Source organism: Mustelus asterias, chromosome 10, assembly GCF_964213995.1.
Source record: "Mustelus asterias chromosome 10, sMusAst1.hap1.1, whole genome shotgun sequence".
Taxonomy (NCBI): Eukaryota; Metazoa; Chordata; class Chondrichthyes; order Carcharhiniformes; family Triakidae; genus Mustelus; species Mustelus asterias.
The window spans coordinates 103,595,757-103,622,930 of NC_135810.1; the positions used below are offsets into that span (position 1 = coordinate 103,595,757).

The 27,174-nt window shown below is 47.6% G+C and overlaps 1 protein-coding gene across 1 annotated transcript in view; it reads left to right on the forward strand.

Moving 5' to 3' along the window:
* The first annotated feature begins 2,664 nt into the window (after positions 1–2,664).
* arhgef17 (Rho guanine nucleotide exchange factor (GEF) 17) overlaps positions 2,665–27,174 on the forward strand; it is a 464,629-nt gene continuing 440,119 nt past the window's right edge. Inside the window, exon 1 of the mRNA XM_078221461.1 lies at positions 2,665–7,232. Coding sequence (XP_078077587.1) covers positions 2,667–7,232 — 4,566 coding nt within the window. The 5' untranslated portion in view covers positions 2,665–2,666. The remainder of the gene's footprint in view (positions 7,233–27,174) is intronic.

Genomic DNA, 27,174 nt, shown 5'->3' on the forward strand with positions numbered 1-27,174 from the left:
CCCCTTCAATCTTTTTACTGATGATCGAGGGTAGACTGATGGGGTGGCAATTGGTAATGGGTTGGACTTACCCTGCTTTTATGTGTACATAAGATCTGGCAGCAGGAGTCGGCAATTCAGCCCCTCGAGCCCATGGCTGATCTCACTTCAGTCTCATTTTCATTTTCTTGCCTGCTCCCCATCAGCATTCATCCCAGCCACTAATTAAAAATCTATTCATCTCCAGGACATAGTTGGGCAACATTCTATATTGCTGGGTAGATGCCAGTGTGGTAGCTACAGTGTTGTAGGAGCCCCGTTACGATAAGCAGGTCTACCAAGACATGAGATATGGATCAGATCGCAATGGGTGGCACAGTGGTTATCACTGCTGCCTGACAGTGCTGGGGACTCTGGTTCAATTTCAGCTTTGGGTGACTGTCTGTGTGGAATTTGCACGTTCTCCCCGTACCACAGAGTCTCTGTGTGGTTGTGTGGGTTTTCTCTGGGTGCTTGTTTTCTTCCCACAGTTCCAAGATGTGCATTTTAGGAGGACTGGTTATGCTAAAATTGCCCTTTAATGTCTCAAGATGTATAGGTTAGGGGAGAATAGCGGGGTAAATATGTGGGGTTATGGGGATAGGGTCTGCCTGGAATGCTCCGTCAGAAAGTTGGTGCAGACTCGATGGGCCGAATGGCCTGCTTCTGTAGAGATTCTACGATTCTAGATCAAACATAATTTAATCTAGTGGCATGACAGGCTGGGGGGACTGAATGGCCTTTTTCTGCCCCTCTGTACAAATTCATTCATCTCAGCTTCCTGCCGGGGACTTCAACCAGTTGCTTTGACGAAGGGTCATCAGATCTGAAACGTTGGGTGGAATTTTCCCATCCGGCCCGCCATGGGAATCGTAGTAGGCCGGACAGAAAATTCGACGGACCATACAAAGGTCTGTAGACCTCAAAAGGGAATTTCCAGTCTTGGGTGAACGTGACCGGAAAATCCCTCCCGATGGCTCTATCCTCTCCCCAGAGAGAGAATGACATGGTAGCAGAGTGGTTAGCACTACCGCCTCACAGTGCCAGGGACCTGGGTTCAATTCCCGGCTTGGGTCACTGTCTGTGTGGAGTTTGCGCGTTCTCCCCATGTCTGCATGGGTTTTCCTCCTGGTGCTCCGGTTTCCTCCCACAGTCTGAAAGACGTGCTGGTTAGGTGCATTGATCTGAACAGGCGCCGGAGTGTGGCGACTAGGGGAATTTCACAACAACTTCATTGCAGCGTTAATGTAAGCCTTACTTGTGACTAATAAATAAACTTTAACAGATGCTGTCAGACCTGCTGAGATCTTCCAGCATTTTCTGCTTTTGTTTCAGATTCCAGCATCCGCAGTTTTTTGCTTTTATCACAGACCATGAAGTCTAAATCTCAGGCACTATGTGAAAGAAGTGGCCATGATGTGGAGATGCCGGCGTTGGACTGGGGTAAACACAGTAAGAAGTCTCACAACACCAGGTTAAAGTCCAATAGGTTTAGAAGTGGCCACAGGTTTATCTCGAATGTTAATAGTGATGGCACAATCCCTGGGTTACAATCGATCGCTTGGGGGCGATCTTTGAACAGTGAACGCCACTTTTAAGACCATTTTCGCCGATTATCACTGGAGCGTGTCACTTGGCAATAATTGATGTTATATAAAAAAAAAACACGTTTTCAGAGGTTGGGAGCGAAGCCTGGGCTAAAGGAAAGAAAGTGAGATTTCGTGCAGGCTAAATGATGAGAGTGATCTTGTAAGCCGTGCTGCTGGGGAGGGAGATCCTCAGACACAAAGAAGCCAATCTAACTCTTAAGACATGTACAATGATAAGGAACAAGAGCGGTGGTCTCAAATCCCGTTAACATGTCGATGTGAACATACAAGGCAACGCTAAAAAAAACACACACAAAAGCAATGGGAGCTTTCTCACCATTGGAAAAGTTGCTTAAAATATAAACCGAGGGGGAACTTTCCTCCCTCTCTCTCTCTCCCCCCAATACCACTCTGCTAAATTTTCACCCATAGGACGTCCCCCGTTTATTTTCTCCGCCCCCTTCAGAGCAGTTTATTTGCATGTTTTGTTTTTTAAATGATTCTTTTTAGGGGGGGGGGGGGGAAGAAAATCGCAAAAGTCACGCAAAAGTGGACAGACTGAGAAAGAGAAAGAGAGTGGAAATAGACAAATCGGTGGGAGAAACAACAAAGGGACCTGAACAAAAAATGCTGGTGATTTCCGCGTGGAAATGGACTGGAATTTGGGGCGAATACTGAGCTCGGGAGAGGGAAGCCGCAGCGAGAAAAGTTGGGAGCTTGAAGTTTATACTTCTTTGGCAGAAGTTTTTTTTTCTTGTTGGTGTGTGTGTGGCTTGTTTGCAAGTGGATGGCTGGCATCAGGGAACCCAGGGAAGTGTTGGGAAGGTCACTGCTTGTTCCTTCCTCGCTTGGATTGCTTTTATTTACTAGTTTTGTGAGTATTTATTAACTTTGGGGAGGGAGGACGAGCTGAGGGTGGGAGAACAGATAGGTCAACAATGCTGGTTTGCAAGGAACGACTTGGGCAGCAGTGGACTGGGTAGGGGGGTGGGTGGTGGGAGGGGGGGATCTGGGGCAGAGAGAGAGAGAAAAAGGATATTTTAAAAGAAGGGGGATACGATGGCGGAAAAGGAACAGGGGAGAAAAGTCAGTGTTTACAGGAGTGTTTCGTTCCAGTATTTGAGTGAGTGGAGAGGCAGGAGGCCGGCTGATGGCGAGAGCCAGCAGCACAGATCCAAAGTTTCTGCAACAACTTGCGCCCAGCCCCCATCGGATCGCCTTTGTGCGGGAGACAGGAGCCAGCGGCTGGAGCAGCCCAGTGCCGCCGGTGCCAACAGGATCCGCTCGGTGTGCCGACTGCTGTCTGCCAGTGCCCCCAGCCCGGGGCCGCAGAGGAGCCAACACCAGCAGCAGGAGCAGCAACACCAGCAGCAGGAACAGCAATACCAGCAGCAACATCAGGAGCAGCTACTCCAGCAGCAGGAGCGGCAACACCAGCAGCAGAACCAGCAGAAGGAACAACAACCGGAGCAACATCACCAGCAGAAGGTACAGCAATACCAGCAGCAACATCAGGAGCAACTACTCCAGCAGAAGGAGCAGCTACTCCAGCAGAAGGAGCAGCTACTCCAGCAGCAACACCAGCAAAAGGAACAACAACCAGAGCAACACCAGCAGAAGGTACAGCAATACCAGCAGCAACATCAGGATCAACTACTCCAGCAGAAGGAGCAGCTACTCCAGCAGAAGGAGCAGCTACTCCAGCAGCAACACCAGCAGAAAGAACAACAACCGGAGCAACATCACCAGCAGAAGGAGCAGCAATATCAGCAGCAACATCAGGAGCAGCAACACCAGCAGCAGGAGCAGCTACTCCAGCAGAAGGAGCAGCAATACCAGCAGCAACACCAACAGAAGGAACAACAACCGGAGCAGCATCTCCAGCAGAACGTACAGCAATACCAGCAGTGGGAGCAGCAGGAGCAGCAACACCAGCAGCAACTCCAGCAGAAGGAGCAGCAACATCAGCAGAAGGAGCAACAACACCAGCAGGAGCAGCAACACCAGCAGAAGGAGCAGCAATTCCAGCAGCAACTCCAGCAACTCCAGCAGCAGATCTCGCCCTCCATCCGCCAGCTCTGGGAGCTGTTTGACAGCGGGGAGGGAGACTGCCCGCCCCCCGATGCTGCCAGAGCCCCCCCGCCTCAGGGCAGCGGGGCAGGGCTGAGAGTGGGCAGGGGAGAGGGGGAGCCCCTGAGCCCGGACGGGCTGGCTGAGGGGTGCCAGGCGGAGGGCGGGTGGGGGGATGAGGCCGGGCAGAGGGCTCAGGGGGGCCAGAGGATGAGCTGGCAGCAGGAGCAGCGCGGTGCCCCCTCCAGCCCGGCTGAGGCTGCCCACTGGCCCAGCGTCACCCAGATGCTCCGGCTGTTTGGGGAGCCGGGCTGCAGGAAGCCCCCCCGGCTGACCCCGGAGCCCCCGGGCTGGGGGGAGGCGGCAGCCGCCGCCGCCGAGGGTGAGCCGGCGAGCCGGGCCAGCAGCAGCAGCGACCCCCTCCCCAGAGTGGCCCCCTCCGAGGAGAAGCCGGCGCCCGGCTGCAGAGGGGCTCCCCCGGCCCCGCCGCCCCGCAGCCCCCTCCCGCTGGCGCTCAGGCTGCCCTGGCGCTGCTCCGCTCCGCACAGGCAAGAGGGGAGACAGGAATCAGATAGTTTACATTCCGCACATAACTGCTCCAAACCACACTCTGTCCCCACCAGCAGCGCCTTCCAGCAGAGCTCCAGCGACGAGGAGCAGCACAGCAGAGAGCTGGGGCAGCCCAGCAACCCCAGCCACAGTGCCAAGATCAGCAGGTCCCAGGAGCAGTCTTCAGGGAGTGAGGAAGAGCAGCCCATGGTCCACAGGGATGTCAAGAGGAGGTCACTGAGGAAGAAGAAAGCCAGCCTCTTGCTGGGGAATAAAGATGACTCTGACAGCGACATCCCCTTAGGTGAACATCTGGCAAGGCACGAAACGCAGCACCATCACCCTTGCAAGGGCGAGGAGGCTTTGAAGCCGCAGCAGACAGCCACCTCCGAGCCCCTGGCACCGGGCTGCTCTTCCCCCACCCTCTGTGGCTTGGCACCGCTCCCCCGTGAGAGGAAACATTGTGTCTCAGCAGCCTGCCAAGCGAGCAGAATCGAACAGAGCCATAAAAGGTCTCCCGGGCTGCTGGGAGAGAGCGTTGCAGCCAGTCCTGTGAGTCAGCCTCACGGCGCAGCGGGGTCCCCCATACCCACCGTCTCCCGGGTCGCGAAAGTCAACATCCAGTCCTTCCTCCAGAGCCCGGGCAGCTCCCGCAGCAGCAGCAGGTACTCCAGCACTGAGACGCTGAAGGAGGAGGACCACCACTCGGGATTAAACAGGAACTTCCAAGGGATTTCCAGTATGCACCGGACCCCGAGTTTCGGCCACGGAGATGAGGCGGCAAAGCATTTGAAACCATTAGTGCGGTCCCGGCCCAAGCTGCCTTTCGGGATCGTAAAGGTGATGACCGAGGGTTCAACAGGCAGCGTGAGTCCGCAGTACGAATGTAGCACTGATAAATCCAAGAACAGAAAATCAATGTCCAATCCCGATATAGCGTCCGAGGCACTGACTTTGTTTAGCTTTCTTAAATCGGACTTCTCAGGGCTGAGAGTGAGGAGGAAAGAAAAGGATGAGTTTGACAGTGAGGGGGTTAACCATGATCGCACTGGAGACGCTCATTGGCAGAACACAAAGCGGCAACACCAGCTCTCCTCAGTGGGAAAAGGCAGAGGCTCTCTCCATTCTCTAAACCAGCAGCCTTCAAGTGGACGTCCCACTCTCAAAGACCTCACCGCCACTCTGCGGAGGGCCAAGTCTTTCACGTATTCCGACAAGCCCGTGACACGCAGGCCTGTAGCCCGCACTCTCATGAAACCCAGTAACTCGGAGGCCATGCTTGCAAACATAGGATGCTGCGACTCCGAGGGAGAGAGCCAAGACACAGCCCAGCAGAGAAGTGAGGACTTGCTGCCCCTCGACGTGCAGGTCCAGTACATCCAGGAAGCCGGGCAGCTCTTTGAGAAAATCAACACCATGTGGTCGCAGAAGGAGCCGCCTCACAAAGTTGCGCAGAGGGACGCGGAATGTCACAAACGTGCAGAGGAGGAAGCGCGGTTTCAGGAAGACGCCCAGATGCCACCTGCCGTCCCGGATGAAGAGACGGGGAACGTGAGACGGGGAGAATCCGAGGAGAACTTATCTGGCGGGAAATCGGCCGACGATTTATCGGGACCCGAGTCCAGCATGACCGACGAAGGGATTGTTACTGAGCCTGAGACGGGATCCAGCAGCACCCTGTACAGGGAAATTCCCGGTCACGCGTTGGTGCGAAGGCCGGCCAGCGGCCACGGTAAGGAGGAGAAAAAAGAACTGCTCGTCAGCCCGGGCACCACTCCGGCAATGGCGGCAGTGAGGACCGGCTATGAGAGCGTCGCGGTGGGAGGGGACGTGGTGTACAATAAAACTGCTGCATCAGTCACGCTGGATCCTCCTTCAACCCCCAGCTCCATTCGACGCAGGCGGAAATTCCCCCCCGGCGGCAGCAATGGGTCTGATTCCAGCAACGGGAGCAACGGGGAGTCCAGTGGTGACACCTTCCGGTCGTTCAGTGACCCTATGCCGCATAGAAAGTGCTCAGAAGAAACGGAAAATTTTTCCGTCGACAGCAACCTGTTGGGCTCATTGAACTCGGTCAAAGGGGGAATCCTAGAATGTTCGACCACGGCCTTATCAGAATGTACCGGAAGCGCAGCCAGTGACCTGTCAGTTTGCAGCGATGGCTTGAAGGACTACAACACGGTGATCCAGCGCATAGTTAGAGAACCCGGAACGATGGACAAAGTGATCGATGAGAAAGGTAATGGGAAGCTAGTGAAAAAGAAATCGCTCAGCGACCCCAGTCGCAGAGGGGATTTGAGTACCCCGGGGTTCACGGGTCCGAGTGAGCCCATAACCGAGATGGAGCAGGCGATTCCGACTTCCAGCAGCGAGCCCATCCTTTCTGAGCAGAGAGATGAAGTAGGGGACCTGGAGGAGTTTTCTAAGCAGGTCAGGAAGCCCCGTTCGCAGTCTGAACGCACACTGCCCCTGCAGGTCATTGAGGAACAGGATAAAGCTAACTTGCAGAACTTCAGCTTGCACCCAAAGCTAGCAGAGGTTCTTTCTCCCCGGACAATGAGACGCAGCTCCAAGAAACGCAATAACAGGGTCACGCAGCAGGAGGGTAGAAAGTATGAGATGTTGGGGGAGTTGGACCAGCCACCACCTCTCAAGACGCGGCCTTCAACCAAGCACGTAAGGCACACGAGTGAGCCCGCCAATTTTGTCCCCATTGCCTCCAAAGTCATTGCCCCAGAAACCCATTTATCTTGTAGCCAGCCAGTTCACGTGGCTGCCCCCGAACCAACAAGACAGTCTAGAAAGCAGTTACCCCTGGCGCAAACTCCGTCCTTGGAAGATGTCACCAAGCAGTACATTTTGAAAGGCGATTCATCCCATCAGCCACCAATGGATTTGTCCGCCTCAGCTCCTGGGACGCCAACCAGCACCGAACCCCGAATTCCCTCCCTATCGAAACCGAACGAGGAACTGGGAACAAGCATCAACAAAGGCAAACCCCAAGTGGTAAGTGAACTGGCCTTCAGATCATTTTTGAGATATTTCCTTCTGTATCAGTTTGCTCTTTGGTAGAACTGAAAATGTCACACGCTGAAATAAGTTTTTATTTGAACCTCCTGCGGTGTTTAAAAATGCCTTTTCATGCAGAAGCAAAAACCTAAATGGGACGTTTTTACTTTCAGGCATGGTTTTTGGATGTAAGCACGGATCACATACTTCATTCAAACAGTGTTTTTGCATTACCACAAAGGGGAAACTGATTAACTCAACAGGATCCATTCTATTTACAATGTTTTATTCCCCCTCACTTTTAAAATTCAGCCAACCCTTGACAAGTGTCTGAAATTAGTTTTCCGCAACAGAGTTTGTGCTGCAGTATTTTTGTTTAAAGTGAAAAAGATTTTACCAGCAGGAAACAAAATAATACAATTGATGCAAGAGGCAGACTTGTCAGGGCTGTATCCTATAGAGTGACTAATGAAGACAGTTATAGACTCCTCGGTACAAGGTACATAATATTTAAATCTTCAGAGTTCGTCATTTCCTTTATGGTCCATACAGCAGGATATTATCAAGACCGTGTACACACAACCCAGTAACTTTCTTCTGAAGCTATAGCACACAGGGATGACTTGTAGAAGTTGAGGAAGGATGAGGCATTTTCCCAGAAATTAAGCATCGACATTTGGACTGTGCAGTCGTGAGCCGGGAAAGCAAGCGGGTTCTCCCAAGCTGGGAGCATGGTGTTTCCTTTGAGTCATCGTGGGTCGAGGAGGCTGAAATGTGAAAGGAAGAAGCATTTGTACATTAAATGTCTGTGCTGCACACAGGTAGAAATGTTCTGTCGCAGAGCTGGAAGCAAGGTTACGAAAAACTCTGCACATCATGTGGCCCACGTATTTGGTGGGGTGACTGGTGATGTGAGATGGAGGGATTTAGAAGATTCAGTATGAATAAGAAATGTTGCTGAGAAGAGACGGAATTGAGAGGAAGGTAGGCAGGTCCTTGGGTGAAATATGCAAGTAGCCACTTGGACTGCTTTGGGAGGCGAATGAATACCCGTGTTTTAGGCTCGACTCCGGAGATTTGATTTGATTTATTATTGTCACTGTATTAGCGTACAGTGAAAAATATTGTTTCTTGCGCGCTATACAGACAAAGCATACTGTTCATAGAGAAGGAAGCGAGCGAGTGCAGAATGTAGTGTTACAGTCATAGCTAGGGCGTAAGAAATTGAATTAGAGTATTGTTGGAGAGTTTAAAAGAGTTAGAATGAAGTTTTAGAAGCAGAGAACGAGAGTGAAAGATAGAATTAGAAGGTATGCTGGGCACAGCTTGCAAGAAATCGCCTTGCTCCGGTGCCACCTTGAATAAAAAAGCACAATCACATCAAAAGAAATATAGTGAACAAAACTCTGGCTGTTTGAAATGTCAGATCAAAATACACAGGACCATAGTCAGCACATGTGACAAGAAAAAGCAGGTTAATGTAAGACACTTTGGGTTGGTAAACTGTAGCAGTAAATGGACCATCCATGGTGGAAAAAGTCTCCCTTCTAAGGCTGCCTGGGGTGTATTGCGTTGTGTCATGGCCTGACATTTTAAATTCTGCAATCAGATTAAAATAAAATGCCGCAGAATGCCAATAATTATGCTGACATAACATTCTAACAAGAAGCTGTTCAAGTGGAAAGAGGATTCAAATGAATAATTTCAACTTATCATTTGATTATATTTGTCAAGGTGCATTATAGAATGTAATGCAACAACCAAATGCACTAACGCAGCCAGACTGATTCTGAACCTAATAGGATGAGGCAAAGAGTGACCGCAGTTTGGAACAGATCCGCCTCTATTTTTACAAGTTGGTAAATATAAAGTGTAGAGCTTTTATGGCACTCCTTTTGGAGAGGGTGGCATCATGTATCATGTTTTCAAACGCTGCTTGTGTGCATTGAGAACATTGCGTTTTTCACTTGGGTGACCACAAAAGCATTTGACTCCGAAGGGATCTTTACAGGTTAATTAGCCAACTGCAGTCATGTTTCCTTTCTGAGGTTGGTTCAGGAATAAGCAGCAAAGTTCAGTTTGAGGTTGTCAGTGCGGAGTGGGGTAGCCCTGTGCGCTGCAGTTAATACCGTACAAAGTTACTGTTTCTCAAGTAAAAAACTGTGTGACTGGCAATATGTTTTTTAATGAAAAGACTTCTGTGTCATGCTGAATTTATGCAGTCAATTCTTGTAATGACCTTTGGCCTGGGCAGGAAAAACAATGCAAGATGGAAGAAACTTTTATTCCTCTTTGCTCTTGGCACAAGTGTATTGTATATAGATTGATCTGTTAATGGGCTACGCGCCATTAAAAAGGGCATTATCAGCGTGTCCCTCTTTTATTGGCACGCGTTTGAGTCAGGTTTTGAATGAGTTGCCTTTTAAGGGAACATCTATCATTTCAAGTGAGCCCAATATCTGGTAACCTTTACTGAGCTCCTATTCTATAGGCTTCATTTAGAAGTGATTCTTTGAAAATCTGCTGCAGTTAAAATTGTCACTGCAGATGGTTTAGCCCATAACCTTCCGAAGATCTCGATTTGGGAATTGATCCTTTTTGCTTTGGAATCTTGTAACTCCATTATTTAAGCTGGGCGAAGGAATCAGGAAATCATAGATTGTGAGTCTAACATCTGTTGTGGGGAAGTTATGAAATCTATAATTCAGGAATGGGTGACTGAGCACTTAAGAGAAATTTGAGCTGATTGGAGAGAGCCAGCATGGATTTGTAAAGTGTCGCTCATGTCCAACACACTGAACGGAATGTTTTGGGCAGATTCCTGAAGTGCTGGATGAGGGAATGTCTGGATGTAGTTTATATGGACTTTCGGCAGACATTTGATACATAAAGAGATTGCTAGCTAAAATGTAAGCTCATGGAATTGAAGACAAACTATTGACCTCAATAATACATTGGTTAGCCAGTAGACACTGGGGATACTGAATGTGTACCCAAATTGGAAATAACTAATAGGGCGGAATTTTACCGGCAAGTCTGCCCGAGGTCCGTACAATCCCGCCCAAGGCCAACGGAGATTGCCGTTCTCCGAGCCTCACCCGCCCCCAGAATCGGGGCAGGCGTGCCGGTAAAATTCAGGCCATAGTCTATGAAGATCTGTGTTGGGGTATTGATTGTTCATTATATTTGTCAATGATTTAGATAACAGAGCGGAAAACCATTTACCCAAGTTTCTGATAACAAAGATCGATGGACTGTAAATGGTATTGGTGGGAGCATGAAATTGCAAAGAGATGTTGATAGGATAAGTGTGTCGATGAAACAGTGGTCGATGGATCTCAACTCATGGTGAATTTTTCTGTTTATTTACCAGATGTGGGAGTCACTGGCTATTCATGGCCCATCCCTCTTTGCTCTTGAGGTAGATGGTGCTGAGCTGCCATCTTGAACCGCTGCAGTTGTGTGGTGTAGGTACACCCACAGTGCAGTTAGGGAGGGAGTTCCAAGATTTTGAAAGTATGAAATTATTCTTCTTATACCAAAAAAGAATAGTTATGGGTAATATTTTAAATGGTGAAAAGCTAGGAACAGTGGAGTTCCTGAGAGATTTAGGATTCCATGTGTACACATCACTAAAATATAGTAAAAGGAATCAAAAAGACTGATAGAATGTTAGCCTTTACAATGTGAGGGTTAGAATAGATAGGGGAGAAAGACCTGCTGCAGGCCTTGGAAGGAGTACTGAACAGATTTGGCAGAATGCTACTAGAATTCCAACGGTTAAATCAGGAAGAGGGATCATATAAAGTAATAGTTTACCTTTATACCACTATCAGCACCTTCTATAGTCCTTCACACTGCCATTAACACTTCCTCTGTCTTGTGCCTTACACATCTTTGTTGCAATCTCTCCTCGCTCCCACCTGTCACTGATCCGCTACCCTGCTCCACCCTCTCTTATACAGTATAAAATCCATCACATTTCCCCCTCTCTGGCTCTGAAGAAGAGTTATACAGACTCTAAGCGTTAACTCTGTTTCTTTCTCCATAGATTCTGCCAGTCCCGCTGAGTTTTTCCAGCATTTTCTGTTTTTGTATTATTTGGAGTCAGGTTGCATTATATAGGAATATGGAGGGTTAATCTGCAGTTTGATTGAGATTTTTGAATGTTGAAAGGTGTTGATAGAGGTAGATAGAGGTACAGCTTGTCCTCTGATTGAAGAAACGCAGACAAGGGGGCATAACTTTAAAGATCATAGTAGAAAACACTCCGGACAGAGAGTGCTAAAAGTGTGGAACTTTCTCCACAGGAGGATTCTAACCCCATTCATAACTTAACATCTGAGATTGATTGATAGATTCTTGCTACCCAAGGGAACTAAAGGATCTGGAGCAAAGGTAAACATAGAAATGTAGAAAATAGAAGCAGGAGAAGGCCATTTGCCCTTCAATTCATTTTGATCATGGTTGATCAATTCAATATCCTGATCCCACCTTTCCCCCCCTATCCCTTGACCCCTTTGGCCCCAAGAGCTATCTCTAATTTCTCCTTGAAATCACAACATTTTGGGGGTGGGGCGGCACGGTGGGGCACAGTGGTTGGCACTGCTGCCTCACAGCGCCAGGGACCCGGGTTCGATTCCTGGCTTGGGTCACTGTCTGTGTGGAGTTTGCACATTCTCCCTGTGTCTGCATGGGTTTCCTCCGGGTGCTCCGGTTTCCTCCCACAGTCCAAAGATGTGCAGGTTAGGTGCATTGGCCATGTTAAATTCTCCCTCAGTGGACCCAAACAGGTGCTGGAGTGTGGTGACTAGGGGATTTTCACAGTAACTTCATTGCAGTGTTAATCAGTGTAAGCCGACTGGTGGCTAATAAATAAACTATGCTCATCTTTGCACCCCTGTTCGCTTCACCATGACTGCTTCAAGTTTTTAAATACCTATTGTCAACCTGGCCGATGTCAGTGAGGTGGGGATTTCCTTATCTGAGGGTGGGGGGGTAGCATATGGCAGGTAAGGCCTTTAAGGATATGTTAATTTGTTGAAATGGATTTAAATGAAAGCAGGAACTTCGTTAATTCACCGGTGAGGGGCGAGGAAAATCAGAGAACGAGATCTCACCCCCGGGATTCTCGATCCCGTGGTCTCACAGGATTTTCCACCAGCGTCGCCATTTTTTGCCGGCGGTGAACATCCTGGGGCAGAGGGGCTGGTTAACAATTATAAAATCAATAAAAATATATTTACATTATTAATTACTAGACTTGACTTTCTGTAGCAAGTTTAATGTGCAAATCCAACAAGTTCTTAAGGGTGAGATTCATTTTGCACGATGTATCTCTACATCCCTGAACTTGCTAACTGATTTCCACATTGATAATGACGTACATCGTTAAGATAACTTTAAATTCTCCCTCAGTGCTTCCCACCCCTCCCCCAATAATTTGCATTCCCTGGAGTATTCCTCGGCATGCTGCCAAGAGGTAGTAGTAGAGGCGGGTACGATTTTGTCTTTTAAAAAGCATTTAGACAGTTACATGGGTAAGATGGGTATAGAGGGATATGGGCCAAATGCGGGCAATTGGGACTAGCTTAGGGGTTTAAAAAAAAAGGGTGGCATGGACAAGTTGGGCCGAAGGGCCTGTTTCCATGCTGTAAACCTCTATGACTCGATGCTGCCAATGGTGCCACAACAGATGTATTAGCTTCTGACTGATCAATCATAAAAAAATATAGTCCAACCAGACCATCTTGTCAAGCATTTGAGAGTGAAAGGGTTAAACTCACCCTGGCTACTAGTGTGAGGCAATGCTGAGGTCTAATTGTGGAGAACATTTTGTCTCAACTCTCTTAAATTTCTTTGTCGCTGGGAGAATTATTAATTTTTAATTTGTAAACCTATTTTTGATTTATCATTCCCTCCACCTAAGATGACAGGAGAAAAATATATCAAATGCATGGAACATGCCTCATACACTGAAGAAAAGGAACATTTTGGACTGATGTTATTCTTGGATCTGATAAAAGCACTGCTGCAGTTGTCTTGAGATGTTTAACTTGTCATGCACTCTGTGTATTTTTGCTAACTCTATTTCTTCCCTCTGAGACGCCCCACCTTTTTCAGGGAGGTTGATAGGATCATCCTCTACATGGCTCTGAAACATAATCTAGTAACGGCAGAGGTCACAACCACAGCCAAATGTAAAGTTAAAGTTTATTTATTTTTTGGTGTAACAAGTCGGCTCACATTAACACTGCAATGAAGTCACTGTGAAAATCCCCCTAGTCGCCACACTCCGGCACCTGTTCGGGTACACCGAGGGAGAATTTAGCACAGCACCTTCAGACTGTGGGAGGAAACTGGAGCACCCGGAGGAAACCCACGCAGACACGGGGAGAATGTGCAGACTCCACACAGACAGTGACCCCAAGCCGGGAATTGAACCCAGGTCCCTGGTGCCATGTGGCAGCAGTGCTAACCACTGTGCCACCGTGTCAGATGGAATTCTCCGACCTCGTCCGGAGCTGGGATTCTCAGCTCCCACTGTTGTAAATGGAGATTTGGCTGAGTGCCAAATTCTCCGTTCTCGGTGACAGCGGCGGCGGGGAATCCAGGTCAAAATGTCTCTGGATATGACCCTGGCAGTTCTCCACCATGCCATTGTACTTCAGATATCACCATGCTGGGCAGAGGGGAGGGTCTGCGGAGCGGCCAGCAAATAGGGAATGTTTCTCTTGTGTGCAAAGTTCTAGAAACATAGAAACTAGAAGCAGCAGTAGGCCATTCGGCCCTTCGATGCTGCTCCGCCATTGATTATGATCATGGCTGATCACCAAATTCAATATCCTGATCCCCCCTATATTCTTTGATCCCTTTAGCCCCAAGAGCTATATCTAATTTATTCCTGACATCACACAACGTTTTGCCCTCAACTGCATTGGGTGGCAGTGAATTCCACCCATTCACCACCCTCTGGGTGAAGACATTTCTCCTCACCTCAGTCCTGAAAGGGTTACCCCTTTTCCTTAAACTATGACCCCTAGTTCTGGACTCCCCCACCATTGGAAACATTCTTTCTGAATCTACCCTGTTTAATCCTGTTAGAATTTTATAAGTTTCTACGAGATCCCCTCTCACTCTTGTAAACACCAATAAATATAATCCTAACCAATTTAGTCTCTCCTCATATGACAGATCTGCCATGCCAGGAATCCGCCTGGTAAACCTTCGCTGCACTTCCTCTATAGCAAGGACATCCTTCCTCAGATAGGGACACAAAACTGCTCACAATACTCCATGTGTGGCCTCACCAAAGCCCTATGCAATTGCAGTAAAACATCCCGATTCCAATGCTCAAATCCTCTCGCTGTGTAGGCCAAAATACCATTTGCCTTCTTTACTGCCTGTTGTACCTACGCGCTTACTTTCAGTGACTGATGCACAAGGACACCCAAGATCTTGCTGTGTATCCACCTCTCTCAATTTACACCCATTCAAATAATAATCTGCTTCTTATTATTGCTACCAAAGTGGATAACCTCACATTTATTCACATTATACTGCATCTGCCCACTCACTCAGCCTGCCAAATCACGCTGAAGCATCTCTGCATCCTCCTCACAGCTCACCCTCCCACCCAACTTTGTATCCTCTGCAAATTATAAACCCAAAGCGTATCAAGTGCAAAGAAAAGGCTTACAATAAATACAAGAAGTAGTGAAAATCCAAAAGAAGGGAGAGCTATAAAAAGCAACAAGAGGATTTTTAAAAACCCAATCGATATGAAAATGAAATCTGGGGACAAAAAGGACTTGCAAGGAATATCAAGGCAAGCGGAACACATTTTTGGAACTCAATAGAAATAGAGGAACTATAATGAACAGTAAGGAAATAGTGAACTTGTTAAATGAGTATACCATATGTGTATGAGCTTTCAAAGTGGATGAAGGGGACAAAACACCAACAATACAGGAGAACTTAAGGGAGAATGTCAGTGGATTTAAATTATTTTTAAAAAAAGTAATGGAGAAAATAATGAGACTTAAGATGGATGAATCTCCAGGTGGCTCCCACTCCAGGAGATTAAAAGAAATGCGTGAGGAAATTACAAACGTGATAGTCATAATTTCCCAAAACTCTTTAGATTTGGGAATTGCGTCCTTTTGGATTTAAAAACATTGCACATGTCACTTCATTACGTCAGGAGGGTGGAATCAGAAAATTGGAGACCTATCATTTTAATATCAGTTGTGGGAAATCACTAGAATCTATCATATGGTTACCATGACTGCTACATCAGGCGGGATTTAGCAGCCTCGCTCATCCCGAAACCGTAAAATCCTGCCCGAAGTCAACAGACCTTCCCATTGTCCGCCCCTCACCCGCTCTGATTCCTATGACTACCACTAATAGTCCAATACTTATCTCATTTGAATGCTGTCCTCCTTTACTGTTAGCCACTGAGATACCATTCAACTGAAGAACAGGTAGATCCATATTTTGTTCCCTTCGAAAGTAACTTTTCAAGAACACATTTGCCCTGTGTTCTCCAGTATGTGTGTTCCTGTACAGTTGTTGGACATTCTAGATTTTCTGTTCTCAAGAGCCTGGCACAGAATTTTATGTTGCCCCTCCAATGGGCTTGCAGCTAGGGGTAGGCCGGTAAAATTCCTTGGATAGCCTTCTGACTGGGCTATGCCTGCCTCAATCTTTTCACAATTTTTGGGTGGGGCAGGTGGGACCTCAGCTGAACTGCACTCAGCACCCTGAACCCACCCTGCGCACTGAGCACCCTGCACCCACCCTGTGCACTCAGCACCCTGAACCCACCCTCTGCACTCAGCACCCTGCACCCACCCTGCACTCTCTCAGCACCCTGCACCCACCCCCCCCGCCCCACCCCTTGCCTCAATTGAGGCTCTTAAGTCACCAATTAATGACCACTTAAGGGCCATTTCCCACCCCGCTTTAGTTCTCATGCTGGAGGGAGGGTTTCAGGGGGAGGAAGGAAGTCTGGAAAGTGACCCTGCTCTGGCTTTGGGATGGCAGTGGGGGAAGGGCACCTGCAACAACAATCTCCTTTCTCCCCCAAAAGATCTGACCCCTGTGGGTGCACCCTTGCACACTTCTTCTGCCCAACCCCAGGTCTCACCTCCCTTCGTGGTCCTGACACTCCCGAATGGCCCTGGACCCCTGGACCTAGATCCTGGGGACTGCCTGTCTCCTCAGTTCTGTCCAGTATTGCCTCTGTGGCTGCTGGGTTAGAGAGTTGCCAACCAATCAGATTTGCCAGCAGCTCTCTGAGGCGAGACTTCCTCCAGACTGAGAGTTGGACATCCCAAGTCCAGTCACTTGAGGGTCGGTGGTGGGAGTTCCAGCAGGCTGCTGGGCAGCCAGTATTATCACCACCAACTGCTCAGATGGCAGGAACACAAACCCAACCATCCTAACAGTCTTGGCTTTGGTACACAATTGAAGTGTATTTAGTAGTCACAAGTAGGCTTACATTAACACTGCAATGAAAATCCTCTAGTCGCCACACTCCGGCAGCTGGGTACACTGAGGGAGAATTTAGCATGGCTAACGCACCTAACCAGCACGTCTTTTGGACTGTGGGAGGAAACCGGAGCACCCGGCGGAAACCCACGCAGACACGGGGAGAACGTGCAGACTCTGCACAGACAGTGACCCAAGCTGGGAATTGAACCCCGGTTCCTGGCACAGTGAGGCAGCAGTACTAACCACTGTGCCACCGTCTGGCAGTCAGACTCAAGCCCACATTCAATCCCTTCTTAGTAATGCTGAGGGAAGCCTTGAGAATGCTTGAATTCATGGCCAGGAGTTTCTGAAATTGAATCTGAGATTGAATCATAGAATCCCTATAGTGCAGAAGAAGGCCATTCGACCCACCGAACCTACACCGATAATCCCACCCAGGCCCCATCCCCATAACCCTATGGATTACCCTGCCAATCCCCCTGACACTAAGGGACAATTTTGCACGGCCAATCCACCTAATCCGCACATTGTTGGACTGTGGGAGGAAACCGGAGCACCTGGAGAAAACCCATGCAGACACAGGGAGAACATGCAAATTCCACCCAGAGAGTCACCCAAGGCCGGAATCGATCCCAGATCCCTGAAGCTGTGAGGCAGCAATGCCAACCACTGTGCCACTGTGCGCCCATTGAAGCCAATATAACATTCTTTCTTGTTTATGAATGATCTCACTTCAGAATTGTGGTTTTCTATATTTCACGCCTTTCAGTTTAAAATATAACCAGTTACTTTGGTAAATTGTGCTGAATATGATCCAGCTTTGCTTAAATCGAACCTATCACTATTTCCCACGTCCTTGAGCAGCAGAAAGGATGATCTCACGGAGCGATCGCAAACATCAACAAAACTGAGATACTGGGATAGTTATTGCTTTGTTCATGTTTCAGTCTAACCTGGTGATATCACATCAGTTATTGCCAGTTACTATATAATGTAAATGATACAAAGAACAAAGAAAATTTCAGCACAGGAGCAGGCCCTTCGGCCCTCCAAGCCTGCACCGACCATGCTGCCCGACTGAACTAAAACCCCCTATCCTTCCGGGGACCATATCCCTCTATTCCCGTCCTATTCATGTATTTGTCAAGACGCCCCCTTCTTGAGTGTTTTCTCCCCTTATGCCTTCTCCAGTTTGTGCACCAATTGGATCAGATTTCTTTCGATCATCTTGAACCAACGCTTGTGATCGGTGTGAGCCTGAGCACCGTGCAAATGGTGGAACTTTACCCCGACTATCAAGATGTACCGTAAAATCCAGTGTACAGCTTGCACCCTTTCTGTGCGCATTTTTACGATCAGCAAAGTTGGGAGTGCAACTTTTGCCCAGAAGTTAGACAGATCTTTTGCAGCTGTGAGTAACATGTTAGATTTTACATTAATTGACATTAACCCGCGCAAATATGAGCGGATGCGGCCTGTTGTGATGGGATCAACATGTTACCCGTTAACTGCAGACGCTGTCTTGTTATTACTTTGTTTCAAAAACTATTCAGTTCCAGAGTGAGCGAGGCAGGGTTTAACCTTGAACCTAGAGTGAGAGTCTAAAGCTAGCTCAACTTTTTAAATTTAATTTTGTTTTACGCACTTGTGCCACCCAAGTTGCTCATTAAAATGAGTAGAGTGAAGGGTGAGTCTAATGGAGCTGTTGCTGCACCACATGTTGGCCTGGGAGATGAATCTGACCCCACCCTTCGCTGTGTTGTGCACTGGCTTGGAACCACGTGTTGACGTGGAGATGGGTCTGCTACTACCTGTTGCACTGTGACCTGCCAGGGAAGTGGGGCAGGCTGCAGGCAAAAATCAAACCGTTCCAGTCCATTCAGAGAACCCTCAGTCGGGGCAGCAGGATTGCAATGTTGCCCCTTATTTCCTGTGCAGCGAGACATCCCGGCTTGTGTTCTACGAGTAGCAGTTGGATCCCAACAGAAGGCTGCGGGAAATATTATTGATAAAGTGGGCTACCTTTTAAAGGAAGGTTACTGGGCAGAGCAAGAGGAGGTTTTCTGTATATCTGACCTGGAAGTGCCTAATGCTGACACTGGGTGACTGAAATGGAAAGTATTCTATCCACTAACATCCTGAGCCAGAATTTACCAAACAAAAACACTTTGTATGTGTACCATCATGGTTGTTGGTGTACGTTTCTCCATGGTAACGTGCTACCTCCAATCCACATGAATTTGGACTGCAGTATAAACTGTAGACGTCAGTGATTACCGGCTTATAAAAATATCTTGCTAATGGCATACTTACCTTGATGCCAGGTCAGTTGTCAGAGGGATATTATTTTTAGATGCTCACTGTTTATCCATTACATAGATTATAAAAGCATGAAACAGATGTCGGATTGTCAGCTGGACTCAGTGGAGAGAATGACATCAATTCCTGGGATGTTAAGATTATTGATGGCAATATCGGCCTGCACCTTTTCGGCGAATCAGATCTTTCATATAAAGCGATGATGCCTTCCGATCCCATAAAGAGACCATATTTTATGTTGCCTAAGTAGAATAGAATCCCACATTACGTTGTGTTTGGCTCTGCTATAACTCAAAGTGTCACAAAGTGGAAGCTGTTTGGTTTTATTTTTAAACAGTGAATTTCCTTCCAGCTCGAAGCACCATGTTAGACCTGATACTAAAGGGAACTTGGTGGGGCGGACATCTGGCCAAATGGCAATGCAGAAGAGGTCATCCCTTTAGTTTATACCGTGGGCGGCACGGTAGCACAGTGGTTAGCACTGCTGCTTCACAGCTCCAAGGACCTGGGTTCGATTCCCGGCTTGGGTCACTGTCTGTGTGGAGTTTGCACATTCTCCTCGTGTCTGCGTGGGTTTCCTCCGGGTGCTCCGGTTTCCTCCCACAGTCCAAAGATGTGCGGGCTAGGTTGGCCAGATTTAAAAAAAAATTGCCCCTTAGTGTCCTGAGATGCGTAGGTTAGAGGGATTAGCGGGTAAATATGTGGGGGTAGGGCCTGGGTGGGATTGTGGTCGGTGCAGACTCAATGGGCCGAATGGCCTCCTTCTGCACTATAGGGTTTCTATGGTTTCTATGGAAAGGACTCTCCCTTTGCCTGGTATCTATTCCCGATGATGTTGGTTCTCTCCGGACTACAATTCTAAGGGCACCAGTTCCATAGAAATCATAGAAACCCTACAGTGCAGAAAGAGGCCATTCGGCCCATCGAGTCTGCACCGACCACAATCCCACCCAGGCCCTATCCCCGTATCCCCACATATTTACCTGCTAATACCCCTAAGCTACGCATCTCAGGACACTAAGGGGCAATTTAGCACGGCCAATCAACCTAACCCGCACATCTTTGGACTGTGGGAGGAAACCGGAGCACCCGGAGGAAACCCACGCAGACACGAGGAGAATGTGCAAACTCCACACAGACAGTGACCCAATCCGGGAATCGAACCCGAGTCCCTGGAGCTGTGAAGCAGCAGTGCTAACCACTGCGCCACCGTGCCGCCCCTCATTTACTTTATCAAATCTTATATGAGTGTGGGAATCAACTGTCCGCGATTCAGCAAGGGGAAAGCAATAGCCTAGTGGTATTATCACTCGACTATTAATCCAGAAACTCAGCTAATGTTCTGAGGACCTGGGTTCGAATCCCGCCACGGCAGATGGTGGAATTTGAATTCATTAAAAAAAAATCTGCAGTTAAGAATCTACTGATGACCATTGTCGATTGTTGGAAAAACCCATCTGGTTCACTAATGTCCTTTAGGGAATGAAATCTGCCGTCCTTACCTGATCTGGTCCACACGTGACTCCAGAACGAATGTGGTTGACTCTCAACTGCCCTCGGGCAACTAAGGACGGGCAATAATTGCTGGCCAGCCAGCGATACCCATGTCCCACGAATGAGTAACAATAAAAGCTATGGGGAGGGTCCCAGTGGCTGACTTGGCCTCCAGCTTGAGGAAGATAGGCTTTGTGTGTTATGCTATGTTGAAACGATAATGCTTCGTAAGGTGAAGGAAGGCTTGATGCTAACTCAGGAGCCCATTCAGATTTTGTCAAAACGTTCTAAAAAATGGCTGCAGCATTAAAGAAAAGCCATCATGGTTCTGCATCACCGCACCTCCCCCCCGCCCCCCCCCCCCCTCCCCCCACCCCCGCCAACACCACACACACACACAGCAGGGTAAAAGTAAAATGTTTACAATTTTGTTCCACAATTAACATGCTCTTTTTATCGCCCAGATTATTACAGTGAGGAATTCACCTCTCCTCTGGCTGGACATCGTCATTCTCCAGTAACAGTCACTGGATAGGGATCAGGAGTGGGGGCCCAAACTGCATTTTCCTCCCCTCCATATCCCAGGCCCAGTGTAGCTTCTCAACCTCTATTGCAGACCGAGATCAAGTAATTCAGTATGTCCCAGAGGTCAATGCTGGCACTATCTTGGTCTGTATGTCTCCGCAATGGATCTGTCTGTGCAGCCAACAGATTGTGGGATGTGTGAAAAAAGTGAATATTTTTTCCACCTCTCGGTGTGATGTCAAATGCGACATCAGTGTCCCTTTAAGAAAAGTTTTTTTTAAACATGATTTCTGCAGCTCACAGCTTCAGTGATGTCATTGTTGCCGGGCTGATTACGATGAGTCCTTTTATTGCTACTGAAGTGGTTTAAATGGCGTTTTTTGTGTTTATTCTGGGATTAGTTTTACGATCCTGCATTGTTAGGAGGACAGTCATGTGTTTTTGGACAGTTGTTTTTAATTTTCAGTTCTGAGCTGAAGTTAGAGGTGAGTTTCAGAAGGGACAGCAAGCTAAAAAGAAGTGTTTTCCCTCTCTCCCTGTTGTTTTGGAAATTCTGTTGGTTAACTGAAGACAAGATCTTGATTTCCTGAAGGGTGAAAATCTGCTGTTGTGGGGGGCTGAACCAGAGTCCCTCTGGTGCTTTGGGAAGCTGTCTTGTTTTCAAACTATTCAGAGTCTCAAAAGCATTTGACTGCAGAATTCAACTAACGGCCTCGATCCCAGTATCACGTGAGCATTAGTCTGTGCTCAGTTAAACCTGTGAAAAGGGTCTTTTGTCTGTGGTTTGATTGGAACATTGTCGATATCTAAACGCAAACAACCCCATTTAAACCATTTCTTTTCCCAAAGGTAGGGGAGTCTAAAACTAGAGGGCATAAGTTTAAGGTGAGAGGGGAGAGATACAAAAGAGTCCGGAGGGGCAATTCTTTCACTCAGAAGGTGATGAGTGTCTGGAACGAGTTGCCAGAGGCTGTAATAGAGACGGATACAATTTTGTCTTTTAAAAAGCATTTAGACAGTTACAGGGATAAGATTGGTATAGAGGGATATGGACCAAATGCAGGCAATTGGGACTAGCTTAGTAGTAAAAGCTGACGGCATGGGAACTTTGAGCTGAAGGGCCTGTTTCCATGCTGTAAACCTTTATCTTTGTTAAGGGTTATGCATGATTATGATTGTTTGTAATTGATAAAAGGTCTTGCTAATTTTCTCACTATACATGTTAACTATATTCTTAAATAAGCTTTGTTTGATAAAAGCTCCCTAGTGGGTCATTTGAATCATACCTGAAGTGAAACATGCTTATCCTAGCCAAATTCAAGATGCAAAACTTATGATTCAGGCAGTCTTCATAAAACACTTTGGAGTTTCTGACCTGAACCATAACACAAATCAATAACAGAGTTAATTCATTTTTAGTAATTTGAATATTGTTCACATTTGTTTGCCTGCCTTTCTTTGGACCGAAAGAGTGATGACCTCAGTTTAGATGATTTGGATTTCCCATCCATCCACCTCTTGTGCATTCCCAGTCTCCTTTACCCACCCACTGGTGGCTGTGCCTGCCCCCTTGTCCTCAAGCTCTGACCTCCTCAAACCATTCGGCCTCTCCACCTTTCCATCCTACTTTAAAATGATCCTTAAATATCTGTCTCTTTGACCAAGACCATGCTTTTAGTCGCCAGTCCCAATATCTCCTTGGGGCAAATATTACCGTTCCGCCTGCCACGGGAACTGTAATGGGCGAGTGGCAGAACATGGAAAGATCCTTTGACCTCGGGTGGGATTTTCCAGTTTCTGGGTGAGCTCGGCTGGAAAATCCCACCTGATATGTCATTCAGTGCCAAAGAATGTTTTGCGAAATTGAAGGTTACCATATATATATATAAATTGTTGCATAAAATGTATAGAGCGTAAACTAGCCTTTCACATATGCATATCGCCGGCTTCCTCCCACATGTGTGGGGTTGGTGCATTGGCCATGCTAAATTGCCCCTTAGTGTCCCGGGATGCATAGGTTAGTGGGATTAGTGAGGTAAATATATAGGGTTACAGGGATAGGGCCTGGGTGGGATTGTGGTCGGTGCAGACTCAATGGGCTGATTGGCCTCCTTCTGCACTGTAGGATTTCTATGGTTTCTATGAAATCTCTCCCGCTCTTACAGTCTGTCATTGGTGTACATTAAAAGGATTTACAGTTGATAGTTAATCGATCTGACCATGTTATGAACACATCTTCCTTGGCCATCAACTCCTGGAGTGGGACTTGAACCCAGAGCTTCTGGCTCAGAGCCACTATCCGTTGGGACACACGACCGCCTCCAAACATGCACAATATTTCGAGTCTAGATGATCCTTCATCAGAGCTGACGAAGGGTCAACTAGACTCAAAACGTTGGCTCTATTCTCTCTCCACAGATGCTGTCAAACCTGCTGAGATTTTCCAGCATTTTCTGTTTTTGTTTCAGATTCCAGCATCCGTAGTATTTTGCTTTTATCTTAATGCTTTAGGTTGATGACTTTTCACCAGAACTGGGAAAAGGTAAGGGATGCAATGGATTTTACAAAGACTGGGCAAGTGAAGCTGATGAAAGAACAAGAGCAAAGTTCTGTGATAGGGGAGATTAAGTAACAAAGGACTGATAGTGCAAGACACAAGGGTATGGCAACGGGGCAAGGAAAGAATAGCGCAGCACAGTGGCACAGTGGTTAGCACTGCTGCCTCACAACGCTCGGGACCCGTGTTTGATTCCCGGCTTGGGTCACTGTCTATGTGGAGTTTGCACGTTCTCCCTGTGTCTGCATGGGTTTCCTCCGGGTGCTCCGGTTTCCTCCCACAGTCCGAAGATGTGCGGGTTAGGTGGATTGGCCATGCTAAATTCTCCCTTAGTGTCAGGGGGATTAGTAGGGTAAATATGTGGGGTTACGGGGATAGGGCCTGGGTGGGATTGTGGTCGATGCAGACTCGATGGGCCGAATGGCCACTTTAAAGATTCTATAGGAAACGAAAGGTGGTTCTAGAGGAGGATTGAATGGGAATGTCTGAATCATTGAATGGTTTCAAGAAGGAAATAGATATATTTCTAATAAAGATAAGGGGATATGGGGAACAGGTGGGGAGGTGGATTTGAGGGAGAGATCAGTCATGACCTGGTTGAATGGCGGAGCAGGCTCCAAGGGCTGAATTTGCCGACTTCTGTTCCTGTGTTCTTATATTCCTATGAAGAGCAGAATCATCACCGTCTGAAAAAGATGGGAGTTCTGGTTATGAAATTGTTGAGTGTTGAAGATTAGAATCGAAAAAGGAGTCGCTGTTCTTTGAGATCCCATTGAGCTTCATTAGAACAGCATAGCAGACCGAGGACAGAGATATAAGCGTGGGAGTGGGACCACACTTGCGGGCTGAATGGACATGTTCCGAAAAAGGGCCGTCCAACCCGCTGAGTCTTTCAAGCTTTTTCTGTATTTATTTCAGCTTCCGGCAGCTGCAGTATTTTGCTTTTGTTTAAGAATGCCGATCTGGTAATTCATTCCAACCCAGGCCCGTGGGCGATCCAGGAAAGGTAACACAGCCGGATTAAACCTTTCTGGTATTACACATGGAAGTTGTACAGAATTCTGACACAAGAGAATTAGTAAAGGAAACCCCTCAGAGCCTTAATTATTTAATTTGGAACATTTCAGAAAGTCGTGTCCTGTGAGTGCAGAACACTGGCGTTGGGGAAGTTGCAAAGTGACGATTCAATGTATTGAGCATAAAGTGAGTCGGGGAAAGAATGGATGGAATGGAAGCATTTGACAGTGGAGTATCTGAGGGCAACCAAATGGAAAGACATACAAGTGCTGATGTTTTCTCCGATTGCGGCCCATGATTAAGATTGGACAAAGCAAATCTTTCTTCCTTTTGACAGATTGAACCAATGGAAACGAGAGAGAACAGAATACAAAATTCATTAACCCATGGTCCTTTTAACTTGCTGAACTAACTGGAGCTGTAACTCAACAGAATGTCTTAAGGGTGGACCAATTTGAAACAGGGAGAACCATTGTTATTTCTACTACTAATGAGGCAAATTTCAGATTTCATCAACTCCTCACTATTTCAGGTACAGACGGAAGTGATCAGACTAGTCACTGGGTCAATATGTTGTCTATCAGTGAGGTTGGAAAGGGCACGAAGGGCCTGTGCCAGGTTTTAATAGTGGAAATAATAACTCTCTGGAGTCTTGTTCGATTACCTTTTGAAGACCAGTCTGTTATTACGCATTAACTTTGATTTTCTCAGATGATTACATGGATGATGTTTGGTCTTCATTTAATTGGGCGGCACGGTGGCACAGTGGTTAGCACAGCTGCCTCACAGTGCCAGGGGACCAGGGTTCGATTCTCGGCTTGGGTTATTGTCTGTGTGGAGTTTGCACATTCTCCGCGTGTCTGTGTGGGTTTCCTCCGGGTGCTCCGGTTTCCTCCCACAGTCTAAAGATGTGCAGGTTAGGTGGAATGGCCATGCTAAACTGCCCCTTAGTGTCCCAAGATGTGTAGGTTAGGGGGATTAGCGCAGTAAATGCGTGGGGTTACGGGGATGGGGCCTGGCTGAGATGCCCTGTCGAAGAGTCGGTGCAGACTCGATGGGCTGAATGGCCTCCTTTTGCACTGTAGGGATGCTATGATTAGATTGTGTGTGCCCATTCACAAGTGAACTTCATGGTTCTACACAAAAGCAAGAATGTGTGCGTGCGTGTGTGTATGTGCACGCATGTATGTGCACGCATGTATGTGTGCGTAAGTGTGTGATACTGCTCGGGCCGTTCAGCAGGTCTGGTAGCACCTGTGGAGAGAGAGAGAGCACGTCAGTGTTTTAGGTTGACGATCGTCCATCAGAACTGCAACAATTTACAGGCGCGACCAGTTAGCAGCGAGTCTTTTGGGAGGGGAAGAGGGTAGGGGACAAGAATGAAAAGGAAGGTCTGTGAGGGAGATGAATTAAATGATAAAAGGCAATGATCATGAAAGGCAAAAGGAAATGTTTGCCTTACACCCTCATCCCCTTTAGTCATTTAATCTCTTTTGTCTTTCGCCCTATCACAGAGCTTCACTCTGTCCTTGTCCCTTTGCCCCCTCTCCCTGCCTACGAACTTGCTTAAAGCTGTTTATTACTTTAACTTTCCCAATTCTGAAGAAAAGCCACCAATCTGAAACATTCAAATCAAAGGAAGAAAACTACGGATGCTGGAAATCCGCAATAAAAACAGAAAATACTTGGAAGAGTTCTGAAGAAAAGTCAGACGGACTCGAAGCATTAACTTTGGGCAGGATTTTCCCAAAATTGTACTGAGTGCTGGATCAGGCGACAAAAGCTGTGAGAAACACGTCACTTTCATAGACACTTTTCCTCGCCTGAATTAACAGCGCTACGTGCAACTATGTGTGGGGGTGGATCACACAGCCAGCTGGAGGGGCGGGGCCTAAACCCACCGACAAAGCTGGGGTTCAGAGGTCGGGAGGCACTTGTTCAAGGGCACCTTGATTTCTAAGTAATGTTAAAGGCCCCCCTTCCACCCTCCCCACAGAAATCGATACCCTCCCTCCCCATTCCACGAACATCAGGACCCCTGGTGGACAATGGGAACACCCCCAACCCTCGCACACATTGAGGCCTTCAGGCCTTCCCCTCAGACACAACACAGGGTTTCCGCTGGTTCTCCAACCTGGGTTGCTAGAGCAGAATCAAGCCCCCTATCTCTCAAAAATATATATCTTTGTTAAAAATGTATAAATGTCTAACAATATTAACCTTTTCAATAAAAAGCATTGTTTCTGGAGAATATTTTCTGTCTTAGGGCGACTTGCCATTTGGGCTTCTCTGGCGACAGGGTCTGGAGTGGAGGGATCGATGTACTAGCGGCACGGTGGCAGAGTGGTTAGCACTGCTGTCTCACAGCGCCAGGGAAGAGGGTTCAATTCCGGCCTTGGGTCACTGTCTGTGTGGAGCTTGCACATTCTCCCTGTGTCTGCGTGGGTTTCCTCCGGGTGCTCCGGTTTCCTCCCACAGTCCAAAGATGTGCGGGTTAGGTTGATTGGCCATGCTAAATTGCCCCTAGTG